This window comes from Canis lupus, chromosome 25 (genome assembly GCF_003254725.2).
Source record: "Canis lupus dingo isolate Sandy chromosome 25, ASM325472v2, whole genome shotgun sequence".
Taxonomy (NCBI): Eukaryota; Metazoa; Chordata; class Mammalia; order Carnivora; family Canidae; genus Canis; species Canis lupus.
The window spans coordinates 39,942,286-39,957,119 of NC_064267.1; the positions used below are offsets into that span (position 1 = coordinate 39,942,286).

The following is a 14,834-nucleotide window of genomic DNA, read 5'->3' on the forward strand; positions in this document are numbered from 1 at the left end:
TGCTGGTGCCAATGCTGAAGGCCAGATGACTCCCCAGAATACAGTGTGGGATTCTTCTGATCCAAGTTTCTCCAAGTCGGTCCAATAGCTCACTCCAGGTGTGAGAGAAAAATGCAGATTCCTGGGTCCCACCACAGACATTGGTCTGGGATCTCCCAAGTTACAACCTAGGATCTGCCTTTCACCTTGCTCTCCCACATCAAACTGTGGGACTTTGTGTTCTAGATCCAGTATCTGGCCTTTAGTGCTTCCATAGGCCATGTTTCTTGCAGGACTATGACATGGACGCGTTGGGTGGCTATGGGACCTGGTTCCTATGGCCACTGAGCCTAGGAGCCAGATGTCCCAGCCTATGTGCCTCCCCAAGCTGCACAGCCTTGTTTCTCCTGACACACGGTTACTTGCAGTGGGTGCCCCAGGCCACCTGGATTTGCTGCCCCCGCCCCTCCCAGTGATTCCTCTCAGGAGAGGTTTCTACCCTAAGTTCCCTTGTCCCTCTCCAAAGTTCTCCCCACATAGGCTCTCCATATTTTTTTTCTTATTCCTTGATTCCTTGGGATGATGTTTATTTGTATTTTCATACCCAAAGGCCAAACGGTGTTTTCAGAAGATTGAGGTTTTTGAGTGAAATATTGTCTAGTTTTAAATGGTCTGTGATTTCAAAAGTCAACGAAAACATTATTTTGGGCCTTTGCTTAAAGAGCTGAAACATGAGCTGTCTCTGATTTGGAACTTAAGGCAGAGAGAGTGAGAAAAAAAATGAAATAGGCCTAAACGTCTCTCGGTCTGAGCAGGGGCTTTGAAAGCCCAAGCAAAAAACAATAGCCTTGGGCATTTTGTTATTTCTGAATGAAGAGCCTCCCTTTGAGCATGAATGGGGGTGGACGATGCACCTGGCATTTTATCCCTTGGACCAAGGGGTGCTGCTGGCCCAGGCAGTCAGGGACCCACCACCTCAGGCAGGGCCCCATCGACCAGGAAGCACATCCCTGCATCCACATCCCTTGGATCGCTGGGGGCTGCCCAGCAGCCGAGACAGCCAGGCCACCAATTACCAAGCCACCAATTTCAAAGACCCCTTCGTGGCCCCTTTGGGCCGGGGCTAGCCAGGACAGCAGCAAAGTGTCTGGGGTCATAGGATAAGGAATTAAAAACATCCTCCAGGGAAGAACTGTTGAAGCCAGAGTTCTTTGCAGATTTCCAGAACTCAGAATACTCCGTTTAAAAGTCCTGGTCCTACACACTTTGAACCACTGCATCAGGCACGGTCCAAATGAGCACCAGAAGGCCCTTCTTGATCTCGCTTCCTCTCTCCTGGTGATCTTCTGGGGTGGCACAAGGAGAAGAGGCAGAGGAAAAGAGCATGGGGGGCAGGTGTAAGTGGGGTTTGGGTGAAAATGTGGACCGATAAACAGAACCACTTTGATTAGGTTTTACAATAAATCATTTTTAGTATTCCCTTATCGAAGATCATCTTATTACCACAGATTGTATCTTTCTATCTTTTCTAACTTGGAGTTAGGGTGATAGAGATCAGTGCAGTAAAAAGCACTCCATGATGCAAGGCAGCAAGCACAGCAGCAGGAGTGGATTCTGAGTTCAGAGCTGGTTAAAAGATCTGTCTCCACATCCACATCCATACCCCTGTCTGACCCTCTCCTAGGGCCTCGTCAGTCCTGTCTGCTCTTGAAGAAGTCTGATAGGACATGGAAACTGCTAGATGCTGGCAAATAGTCCCCAGTTTCAGACCATCGAGACAATAAACAACTCCATAATATTCAGTGCAGCAGCTTCTGTAGAGCCCATCTGTTTCAAAATAACCCCAATTCTGCTTACGATGCGGAATGCTTTGTTGACTGGAATTTGCCCTAGTTTTCTTCAGCGGACTCGGTGTCATAGGCCTCTGGGTCCACCTGCTGGCAAGTGTAAAAACTGGAACGCGCAACCAGGGTTGCAAGAAAAATCTAAGCAGTAGCTCAGTGGGTCCCCAGAGCTAGTGTAGGTTAAGATCACCTGGGAGCTCATTAAAAATACAGTGCCTGGGTTCCATGCCAAGCCTACGGAATTGGAAAGTCTCTCAAACAGCTCGCTTCGTACACTGACACCAGTGTGAGAGAACCACTTCACCTGCAATTCAGAGACCTAGAGCCCGGCTTAGGTCAGGGATGGTCCCCCTCCCCCACCACACACATATCCAGTTATCCCCAAACAGGTGATGAAGCCTGCATGACCTACCTACTCCTGTTTCTTCCATTTCATCCTGGTAACCCTTGGTGGCAAGAGTCAAAGCTTTATTACCTCAGAACTCATCAAAAAAGTTTAAAAATGGAGGAACCTGGCAAACATTACTTACCCAAGTGCTCAAGATTACATACATAACGTGTGATTAGTCATGTTGATAGCAGGAATCCTGGATATGCTACGGGAAGGGCACCTCACCTCTGTGGCCTTCTTCCTAAGGACCATGACCCCAGTCCAACTGTGAGGAAAGACATTGGACAAACCAAACTGAGGGATATTCTACAGGCTGCCTGGCCCGGTACCCCTCCAGATCATGAAGGTCATAGGATGTAAGGAATGATGGAGAAGCTGCCACAGACTAGAAGAGGCTAAGAAGACAAGGCAATTAAATGTGCCCTTGGGTCCTAGTACAGAAAAAGAAAATTAGTGGAAAAACTGGTAAAATCCGAGTGAAGTCTGGAATTCAGTTAATAGGAATGCACTTATCCCTGGAAATGATTCCTTCGTTTTGACAACGACACCATGGTAATGTAAGATGTTAACATTAGGGAATTGAATTGTCTGTATTATCTTTGTAGCTTTCCTGCAAATCTAAAATTATTCCAAAATTAAAAGTTTACGAAAAGTTAAAATGTCAGAGAGGAGGAAATAGACCCATTGAATTAGAGGCCATAGGAGCCAAGGAGCATAGCATGGCCAGTTGTGTGCTCAGCTGCTGGAAGTCATGGACAGGCTGGTCAGCAGGGCAGGCAGGGTCCTCTGAGTAGCTGCCCAGGCCGCAGGCAGCAGAGGAGGAGGCTGGTGGCTAGTGTGGCCCATTGAACTCTCCCATCATGGGCCAGTCAACCGGATGTCTCACTGGAAACCAAACAAGTCGTGGCATCTCTGCAGAGCATAAAGTGTCTAGTCTGGCACCCGTGTGGCACAGATGAGCCCGAGGCCTGGGGAAGGGAGAGACTTGTCCAAGGCCCTAGCGGAGTCAGGATGTGAACCCAGGTCTGGTGAGGTGTGATCTTTTCCACGGCAATTCTCAGTGATTTGACACCACCTGCAACAAAATCACTTGAGTACTCACTCAGATGCAGTTTCCAGCCACCACTTAATGCACAAAAATCTCTGGCATTGGGATCTTGTAATCTGCATTTTAGTAGGGTTTTCCTTATTCTTTACACTGACATTTAAGGGCCACAGCGGCAAACTGGGTGACTCTCCAGTTCATAGTACCTCCAAGACTGTCTGGCTTTGTCTAGGCATCTTGCATTTGTACAATTAAGGGGCTGTGGCTCTGATTTCTGCCTTCAGTGGCCAGTTGGTTGCTGTTTGTTGGAAACTCTGCTCATAGGACTGGGGCTGCTGAAAGCCAGGAAGGGAGGCTTCCACCACGACTACTTTTTAGGGTGAACACCACAGCAACTGGTGGGCTGTGGGACAGCACTCTGTGTATCTTGGGAAGAGGCAACCTTTTATCTTGTGTAGTTCAATTTATTAGAGTTTAAAGACTCTCTTACCTACTGTCCCCTCCTTTTTTAAAAAATAATGACATTGAAAGTTATGAAGGTAAAAAATCAAAACCCAAAAAATCCGAAGTCAGAAGCATGGGGTGTTGTTGGCAGGGGGACTTGTATCCAGGTTCTGAGGAGACCACTAGAAGTCCCTTCCTGCCTGTCCTTCCCCCATGGGGAGCTTCTGCCTGAGAGTTAAAGGCCCGAGGGTCAGAGCTCACAGAGGGCCAAGGAGTCTGGAGACTGGTGCAGATGCCACTTGGACGTGGGGAATACTTCATGCCTTTGAGGATTCCCAGAGTGGAGTCCAGCACAGATGCGGGCTGGGTGGAATGTATCCACAGCATTACCCAGGTGCATTACCCACCCCCCACCCCACCCCACGGCCCTGTCTGTGGGCAAGTGTGGAATCTCCATCAGAGATGTCAGGACACATGGGGGATGGCAGCCGCCCTCCGAAGACCAGCCAGCACGGGTCCTGGAGCTTCGGAGAGGACTGTGGAATTTCAATTTCCCAAAGGGTTGTTATCTTTTTTCTAGCATTGTCCATACTCATATATAGATCTGTTTGATGAGAACCCCCTCCCTCCTCGCAGATGGGAAGGTCTACCTTCAGCTTCCTTTTTTTTTGTCATCAAGTATGTTCTCAAATCTGTGTCTCAAGACAAAGCTCACGTTTGGTTTCTGTCATCCCAGCCAGAAACACACAGCCCTCAGATGTACTAGACAACAAGGATACAGAAGTGAGAGACAGCCTCTGCCCTCAGGGAGCCCTGTGTCCAGTTTCCAAGATTTGCATATATTTATCCAACAAATATCCCTAGATGATTTTGAGTTGAAAAAAAAAATACAATCCCAAAGTACCTTGATATTCTCAGAGATAGTCGAGCTCTTTTCAGTTTCCAGAATCAGCTGATATGGATAAAACTGAGGTACCTCCCGGTTGCTGACCAAACGGCATTTTATTTTAGATCAAGGAAAATTTGAAACATTCTAAAGCATCATTAAATGAATGTAAAAGGTGTTTGAAAATCATTTCTAAAAAAAAAAGATATTTAGTGCTATGAAAATCCATCTTGACAAAGTATTAAGATGATGAGGGAATTTTCAAAAGATTTAAGACATTGATTTTTTAAAAGAGGAACGTCTTTTAGTATTAAAATTCACATTCATATGTTACAAAAATACATATCAAAAGCAATCCAAAAAAAAAAACAAAAAAAAAAAAAAAAAAAAAAAAAAAAAAAACAAAAGCAATCCAAGTGTCTGTCGATAGATGAATGGATAAAGATGTGATATAATATCTAGTGGAGCATTACTCAGCCATGAAAGAAAGGAGATCTTGCCATTTGTGACAACATAGATGGACCTAGAGGGCATGATGCTAAGTAAAGTGAGTCAGAGAAAGACAGATACCATATGATATTACTTACATGTGGAATCTAAAAAATAAATGACTAAGGAAACAAAAAGCAGAAACAGACCCATAAATATAGAGAACAAACTGATGGTTGCCAGAGAGGAAGGGAAGGGAGGAGAGGGGTTGGAGAAAATGGGTAAATGGGATTGAGAGATACAGGAATCCAGTTCTGGAATGAACAAGCCATGGCGATAAAAGGCATAACCCAAGGGATATAGTCACTAGTGTTACAGTAGCGTGGTGTGGTGATGATCGTTGCCCTGTGGTGAGCAGAGCATAATGCACAGCACTGTTGAATCACTGTGTCATACACCAGAAACTAGTGTAACATTGTGTGTCAACTATACTCCAGTTATAAAGAAAAGCCTTGTGTTACAGGGATTGCTAATGACAGGTGGACACTCAGCTTCTCCTCCCTCCCTTGCTACTCCAGCACAGTGACGTAGAAAGTGCATCAAACTATTTCTTTAAGAAGTTATACACTGTTTTCTGTTTAAAAAATACTTGAGGAAAAAAAAAAAAAAAACTTGATAGTTAACTACCAAGGCTGCCCTTTGGAGCTGGGCCTGTTGCTAAAACTATATACGTCATCAAAGGAGCTCCTAATCCCAGATCCCTTCAGTTACCCAAGAAAGGTTTCTGTTTGCAGTGAGCCCTATCTAAGGCAGAAGGCAAGCTTCAGATCCTGCTTCCAAGTCATGATTAAAGTGACGGTATTGTTCAGGTTGACAGAGTCTGGTTTGGGATTAAGGAAGACAACTGGTATACCTCAATTCTCGATGGAAGTAGAAAGGGATCCGTCTGGGTTTGAGTCCTGACCCAGCCACTGACTGGCTATGTGGCCTTAGCGAGTTACTGAAAATCCTTAGGCCTCATTTCCTCTGTCTATAAATAGACCAGGACATTGTACTCGGAGGGGTAAGTAAAATAAAAACCACATATAACAATATGGATCACAAACATAACATAAAATGAAGCCACTCACAAAACTCGCATATTGTATGAATCCATTTATGCACAAAAATAGACAAAAGAATCTACGCCGTTGGAAACCAGGATAGTGGATACTCTTGAGTGAAGGGTACACGGAGAGGCTTATGAATGCTGGAAATGTTCTGTATTTTGATCTGGATATTCGCCCCACATGTCCAGTTCACAAAAATTAATCAAGCTGTGCACTTTTTTCAAAGGAGGGAGAATATGTAAGGTGAGCGTGTAGCAGTGGCCCAGCAGACGTTCCTGGTCTCCAGAACTTTCTGTTCTAGAGGTCAGACCATACATTGTCTGTATTGCAAGAAACTCTAGACCTGACATGGTAGACCGAATATTTTAGGTTACTTGAATAGCTAGCTGGATTCTAACCTATTTATTTTAAGTATGTTGTAACATAAAGATTTCCAAAATAAACTGACTATAGATCAGAGAGAAAAGTACAACAGGGAAAGTAGCAACTGAGTGGGTCTCCATTTCAGCTTCTCCTTTTGAAATTCCAGATACCATTTCAGAACAAAGAAATAGCTCCACTGTGGCTGAGCTGATTGGTTGAGGAGTAGAAATGGGATTATTTTCTCTCTCAAGTCACTTCTTTTTCTTTTCTTTTTTTAAAATATTTTATCTGTTTATTCATGAGAGAGACACAGGCAGAGGGAGAAGCAGGCTCCTCAAGGGGAGCCCGATGTGAGACTCGATCCCAGGACCCCGGGATCATGACCTGAGCCAAAGGCAGATGCTCAACCACTGAGCCACGCAGGAGCCCCTCTCAAGTCACTTCTAGATGTTACCTTTCCTGTATACATAATGAAGCTTCCATTTGTGTAGAGTTATGAGGTTTTAGGTGAATTTCAAACTCTTCTTGAAGAGATAGATAGTAAGTAGGTAGGTAGATGGATGGATGGATAGACAGACAAACAGACATTATAATTAGTGACTCAAAAAATACAGTGGTCTTATGTCCTTAAGTATCTCCCTTTTTCAAAGAATATCATGCCAAGTTGTTGGACTTGGAATTCCTTCCAGCTTGTTTGGTCTTTGTCAGTAAATGACTTAGCAACCGCCCTTTCAGAAGGCATTTTGGGAGCTTTGTAATTCATGGAATTCTAATAAAGTAACCTTCAAAGAGCAAATGTGGGACCCATGCTGCTGCCCTCATTTGACAGTAGAGATCCCTGAGAACACTGGTGATTTATTTAAAGGTTTCCTGGTTTAAAAAAAAAAAAAAAAAAAAAAGTGATTGCCTCTTTAGCTTCCTAATATAAGGGAATGATATGCCATCCTGTGACTCACATCAGTGTAATTTCCCTGAATGGTATAGAGTGCTCATCAGATCATGGGCAGGATCTGTGAATACCAGCAAATTAAACACCTCTATTTACAGGGATGGTGAACAGGAGGGAAACTGGCCATCAACTCGTGGTGCTCTTTTTAGCAATTCTTATCTGGATGAAATTGCTTCTCCTCCCTTAGATGTAAAATGCAGAGGTTACTGCATTATACATAAGGGTAGGGAACTGAAAATTTTTCCATCAAGAACCATGAATCAATAAATCTTATGATCTCACTACTGGTGCTATAATTGAGCTAAATCATCTGAAAACGGGCACTGTTCCTGAGGTTCTTTGAAGCATGCTCACTGTTTCTCTGAGTTAACACTGAGAGCTGACCTCCATTTACAGGGATGCGGAGGCAGGGCTCATAAATACTAATCTTCTGTACCAAGTTCACCAGAGCAGGGGTGTCACACCCAGGCCTGTCAGGGTTCAGTGCATGATTTAACTCGGCAGAGAAGAGGAGGTCTTGGCTGCGCCCGCCAGCTTTTACCAGTGACTGAAGGGCTTCTCCGTGGTACAAAAGCTGATGCAAACTGGAGGCTGTTAATTACCTTTTTTTTTGGGGGGGGGGGTATCTGTTTCTTAGAAGGCAGATTCCTGAGTAAGCAGCAACTCCGCATGTTGTACAAAATGCTGCCAAGTGGGCTTCAAACAGAACTGGGCTCTGTCTGGCAAGAAGTCACTGTTCTTGTCCCTTTCGTTTGTGTCTTATACGGAGTCAGTTCACGATAACTAACCAGTCGACATCTGCCCCGTGATTCATGATGATGTTAGAGATGAGAAATTATAACATGCGGCCCTCATCAGGCCCTCTCCATGCCTGGCGCTCAGCTAAGCATTTTATGTGCAACATTTCTCTTCTTGCCTCTCAACAATCTAGGGAAGGAGTTTGTCCTTAATCCTCTTGTAAAGATAGGGAAACTAAGGCCAAATGAAGGTAACCAGCTTGCTCAAGGATGTGTAGTCACAAGTGGAGGAGTCGGGGGGCGCCTGGGTGGCTCAGTTGGTTAAGCGTCTGCTTTTGACTCAGGTCATGATCCCAGGATCCCGGGATCGAACCCTACATCGGGCTCTCTGCTCAGTGGAGAGTCTGCTTCTCACTTTTCTCTCCCCCTGCTGGTTCTCTCTCTCTCTCTCTCTCTCTCATTCTCTCTCTAATTTAAATAAATAAAATTTTTTTTAAAAGTAGAGGAGTTGGAATTTAGTCTCAGGTGGTCAGACTACACTTCTTTTTCTAGTGGTGGGAGGGACGCAGCAATCACCTTGCTAGGCAGCCTCCCCTCACAGATGAGCCCCCCGACCTCCCAGAACCTGCGAGATGGAGACTTGCCTGGAGTCTGCTGTCCAGTTCCAGGTACAGCTAGAAGCACCTCTTGATGCCCTACCAACACCTTTCTCATTACATCCCCAGGGACCGGGCTGCGTCCCCTCCTACCACCCAGCCAGACGCCTGTCTGCATCTTTTCTGAGTGCTTACTAAATGTGAGTGCATATCGAAAACATTTCTAAAAAAAAAAAAAGAAAACATTTCTAAGACCCTTTGAGAAATGCCTGCAGAGGATCCTGGAGGCTATGGGGAGAAGTAATAGACCATGTGATGCAACTGCAAACATTAGAAACAGAGGAACAAACTTAAAAGTAAATGAATAGCAGGGAATTGGAAGACAGAGCTTAGCCGAGACTTGGATGGGACAGTGGAGGCCTTGTCCCCAGGGTGGCACAGACGTGTCAAGTGGTGTCATCATTCATGACTGACATCAGACATGTTATTGTCTTCAAAATAGCAAAGATTAACTGACACTTGAGAACTTTCCAAAAAAAGAAAAAAAAAATTAACCCCTGGGATTAAGAACAGTGTGATGTGCAAAGCCTGAAATGATGCAATTAAGCCATGCTCCGCACAGTTGGGTGGCTTCGATGGTAGCAGAACCGCTGAATTTGAGGGATTTTAAATGCCCTTAAAATCAGGCCTGACTGCAGATGAGGTGGTGCTGTTGTTGTTGTGTTAGTGGTAGGACCAGGCCCTGTGGTGGTCCTGGAAAGCAGGAATCCAAGGGGCCCCATGTGGGAACTTTGTAATCCTGTCTGTGTTGACCGCAGAGTCAATGGCTTTAGGCTGGAACTTCTTTTTCTATTTCCAGATAGTAGGAGGTCCCCACACATCCTTCTGGGTTTGGGCAGGAGCACCTGGGATGGCAAGAGGTCAGAGGTGATGGCAATACAGGTTAGTGGGAACAGGAGGGGTAGAGCCAGACCTGCAGTCAGGAGCCCCGAGGGCAAGATTTTGCTGCCTCTCAGACCCACCTCACGTGTGTCCCTAATGCGCTCTGAGCCCTAGCTCCCTCATCTGTAAACTTGGGATCATAAAATCCAGTCAAAGCTGACTGACACAGAGCACATTAAAAGGACTCTGTAAGGGCAGCCCCGGTGGCTCAGCGGTTTAGCGCTGCCTGCAGCCCAGGGCTTGATCCTGGAGACCCGAGATTAAGTCCCACACCGGGCTCCCAGCGTGGAGCCTGCTTCTCCCTCTGCCTGTGTGCCTACGTCTCTGCCTCTCTCTCTCATGAATAAATAGAATCTGTGAAAAAAAAAAAAAAAAAAAGGCTCTGTAAGCAAAGGAGTGGTCCTTGCTCCTTGATGTGACTTATCTGCTCCAGTACGGGGCACTTCCGTTGTCTCAGCCCTGTTCTCCCCCAACGCCCTGTGAGTGGGTCCAGAGTGCATTTGTGCGGGCCGCTCATTCTGAGACCCCAGGAGCAGAATGGAGCCTGGACTCCCCACCGCCTCATGGAAACATGAACTCTCGGGCTTTTTCTCATAGAGGCTGGGATTCCCTTTAGGGGTCTGAGCACCCCTGCAGCCTCCGTGGGCTCATGCCCCGTGGCCCAGACTCCACATGCCACGTCGAGCATGCCTCTGACACTACCAGCTCTTCCTCACGGCTCCCTGCTGCCTTGCTGGCACGGGTGTCACATGCTGGCCTGCTCTCACAAGTGCAATTAAGAATCGTCTTCTTGTTGAAAACAACTATTAAAGGGAAAGCAGGATTTAGAGCTCCATCATCTATGACAGTTTTAAGCAATAAACTAATGGTAATTGGATTCATGAGTTTTTTTGTAATTTCTTTTTTTTAAGATTTATTTATTTTAGAAAGAGAGAAAGAAGGCGAGGAGAGGGGCAGAGGGAAATTTCAAGCAGACCCAGTGCCAAGTGCAGAGCCTGATGTGGGGCTCGACCTCACATCATGACCTGAGCTGAAATCAAGAGTCAGATGCTTAACTGACTGAGCCACCCAGGTGCCCCTCTCTGTGATTTCAAGGCATTTGCCACTCTGAAAAGAGAGATTCCTTTTCAAATATATACAGCCCAAACCGAATCACTTAAACTTTAATCTTAATAGTATTCATAAACTCTTTATGGTGAAAGTCCTGTAAGCCCGTACTGTGTTTGAATGTCACCCTTAATGAAGGTTGATAAATAACATAGGTTACACCATCCCAGAAACCCTGGAGTAGATAGAGTGCAGCCAGCACGAGTGAGCAGGGGGCTTAGGGCAGGTACTTGTCCCGTGGTCCCCAAAGGAAAGGAGAACCAAACAAAGGTAAGGGTTGGGGCAGCAACAAAATGAAAGAGGGGTTACCTTTTGCCTGCCTTTTAAGAATTTCTCATCATCTGACCACTGAAATTCCAGTGGAGGATGGAGCAGACTGATTTTTTCCATAATCAGATTTTTTTTCCTTAATCAGATTTTTTTAAATCAATCATAACTGACATACGTCACGTAAACATAAGATGTGCAACCTGTTGGTTTAATACATTCGTATAGTGCAGTATGATTACCACGGCGGCATCAGCCAGCACTTGTAGCGTATCATGCATTTATCAGTTCCTTTTTTGTGTTGAGAAGAGTTGATTCAGTCGCTTAGCAACCTCGAAGTTTGTAATACCTTATTATTGACTATAATCACGGTGTTGTGCATGAGATCTCCAGGACTGACTTATCTGCTGGTTACAAGTTTGTGCCCTTAAACAGAAGCTCCCCAACACTTGTTCCCCAGCCCCGGGTAACTGCCATTCAACTGTTTTCATAGGCTCCGTTTTTCCGATTCCACATATAAGTGATGTCGTACAGTGTTGGTCTTCCTTTGTGAGAAGATGGACTTAGTTTCTGGCGCTTTCTCTAACATTTTTTTTCACTATAGTGTTTCTTAACAATCGACCTACCAATAGGTTTCCAACCTACTACTTGGAAACATCTTTGAAAAGGCACCGGTCTTGGAGAATGAGCAGAAACCCTTTTCAGGAATCATGTCCATGATCCTTCATATGATTTTCAGATGTTAGGCCTGCATTTTTGTCTGCCTGCCCAGATGTTGGTCATCATGGCAGTCGGGTCTCTGGTGCTCGGTGGTTTGTGTGTTTCCAGCAGGCCTGATGCCGCCTGGCTGGGGTGGACTTGGAGGACTGCAGGAGGCAGTGGGGCAGAGGGAGGGCCCGAGGCTGATGAAAGGAAACCAAACAGCATACTTGGTGGGAAAGATAGAAACAGCAATGAGCTACTTTAAAATAATAAACAAGTGCTGTAAACACTGTAGACGTTAGATGACATAAATTTTAAAGCATGGTGGGGGAAAAATGGGGAGTTTTGTCAAGAATCTTCAGAATGAATGGATTAGATTCGTAGACTGGACCACACTAAAAATATTTACTTGATGTTGGCGTTTAGTATTGACAGTTCAAGTTGAAATATGTTTGTCATACTTCTTCTTCGTGCTAAAATAAAGATGACACCCAAGCCATCAGTTTTTCTTCCCCCTTGAAGTCCTGGACAACAATGCCCCGTAAATGTCAGAACAGTGGATGCACAGTGTCTGACTTTCCCCTGTGTCTTCTCCCTACAGGAAATAGCAGGCCGAGCCCTCCACCCTACGGGTTCCATCTCTCACCAGAAGAGGAGATGAGAAGGAAGAGGCTCCACAGATTTGACAGCCAGTGAGGTGGCACAGCATCTTGGGCAAGAGTGGTCCAGTTACGTGTTGGCCACCCATTTGGTTCATCCCCCAAGCCCCAACTTCACACCAAAGCAGAGTGCAGCCTTACCTGCCATCTGTTTCTGCTCATCGTCCCATGGCCTCTTTGGGTCTCCATGCACCAGCACACCGACTTGTCCGGAAACCAGCCTTCTGGATGCAGCTCACAGCCCTCAGGAAGCGGCCCTCCTGCTGGCCTGGTCCCCCTCATGGGCAGAAGGGCATTTCCTCCACGCAGGGACCGGTCGCCACATGCCTCTCTCATGCTGCTAGCTCAGCGGTGCCTCTGCCTTGTTCTCTTTGTGAAGACTATGACTTTCTCCAACTTGGGAGATCGCACCCCCATTCTTCCCAGCGTGCCCAGTATTCAACCTGGCCGGAAGTGACAAGCCATCCCCAGTCCTCCCTGACACGTTGCCGTGATGACATTCCAGGAGCATCACGTGGTTCCCGTAACAACGTTATTGGGGTCACCCCTGCCCAAGTGCCTCGGCTCCTCGGGCCCTTACGCCTGGGTGGCGTTGACTATGTACCGACTTTGTTTTTATGTGGCTCTGCCTTTATGAGCGTTTGGCTGGAAAAGCTTGGGTAGGACCTCAGGTGGGTGATCACTACACACTCTGTTAGATACCGGGTGACACCGACATTTCAGGCTCACAGCAGCCTCTCTGGTGACAGGATAGGTTCCCAGAGATGGGACCCATGTTAGCTAACCAGTCAGGAGGGCAGCAGCAGGTGCTACAGGCAGAGTAAAGCAAAGTCGTTTAAGTGGTCACTGAGAAATCCCTCTTGAGGTGTTGTTTTTTTTTTTTTTTTCCTCAAAGAAAGTGCCTTTTAAATGGCCACCGTAACAGCCACTTGTCCTGCCCAGGTGTCCAAGGTTCCCCCGGGCCCCCTGCAGTGTTAGAACCACAGGCCGTCCACAGCACTCCAGGTGGGTCCTGGTGCTTGTGTTTTGTGAATACAAAGACCAAGTCAGGTATCACCGATGCCCTGTTGTCACTGAGATATTTATTTCTAAAGAGTTGGAAGCCAAAAAGGATCCTCCTGTTTTCATGTATGTTTCTAACATTTGTATATAGTTTTCTGATTATGAAAGTAATATATCTGCCTTATCGATGCATAAAGCAAAATCTGAAGGAAATATACGTTAACCGAGCTTATCTTTGGGGGTTAGAGCACGTAGGATTTTGCTTTCTGGGTCTTTTTTATGATTTTATACTGCAGTCTTTTTAAAATGTGTGTATTTGTATGTATATGTATTGCTTTTGCAATCAGGAAAACTGATTTATGTGATAGTAAAGCAAGAACTATACAATCAGGAGAACAGAATAAGTACTAGGTCTCCACTGAGAAAAAAAATCACAATATAAAAAATACAAATAAATCCATGTACAACTTTAAAATCAACTATCTTCTCACCACTTTAGGTCCCCAAGATTAACATTTTGGGGACATGACTTTCTCAGTTTTTCTTTGTACATGTTTGACAAGCTTGGAGCCTCCCAACTCTGCGGCTTGGTGTCTGGTTCCCGATCTGAACGGATCTGGGAGGAGAGGCTCTGACACCTGCGTACAGACAAGCAAAGAAAACCCGCGAGTCCTGGGAGCACTTTGACCTGCGCAAGGATACCTGGGCTCCGCGGTTTAATTTATAACCGATGTGACGCTGCTTGCAGCGTGTTTATAACATAAATCATATCTGCGAGTCCGGTAGCCTTAAACATGTTAAAATGTTCAAGTTAAAGGTCATTTCTCTCGCTCCCAAGCTCTACTGGTTTGACTCCCATTCCCCAGTTAGACGTACCCTCATTCTTACACTGTCTTCTCCTGGCAGGAGGTGAAGGTAATTCTGTGATAGCACTGATGTCTTGCCATGTTATTGATTGTGCACAACTACACAAACATGTGCCTTCGACGCGGGGAGCGTAGACTGTGTGAATGGCTCGGGGACAAGGACGGTGTCTTACCTTTCTGCACTGTCCCTCTCTCCCCGGCCACCACCCAAAGGCTTGGCCCTGGCTCCTTGGAGGCACTCACTGAATGTTTTCCCACCAAAGTGTTCTGTTACATTGAAAGTCCAACCACTGTTTATGAAGTATTTTTCTTAACTGCTGTTGAGTCTGGTAGGAGTTCGGTGGTAGTAGCTCCTCACTCTATTTGTATACAGGTAGACACCATTGTTGTATTTTGTGTGGCATGAGTAATAAAATACGCACACCTTCTTTATGGAGTGGAACATCACTCAACTTTCGAGATGTGGGAAAGGTCATCCTAGTTATAAATAAAAACCAGTTAGCAGCTGTTCTGGAAA

At 45.7% G+C, this 14,834-nt stretch overlaps 1 protein-coding gene across 18 annotated transcripts in view; it reads left to right on the forward strand.

Moving 5' to 3' along the window:
• Positions 1-14,834, forward strand: part of RHBDD1 (rhomboid domain containing 1) — a 125,239-nt gene extending 110,405 nt beyond the window's left edge. For all 18 annotated transcript variants that reach the window (XM_049100969.1, XM_035716927.2, XM_035716954.2 and 15 more), the window contains one exon: positions 12,392-14,834. In XM_049100969.1, coding sequence (XP_048956926.1) covers positions 12,392-12,486 — 95 coding nt within the window. In that variant the 3' untranslated portion in view covers positions 12,487-14,834. The remainder of the gene's footprint in view (positions 1-12,391) is intronic.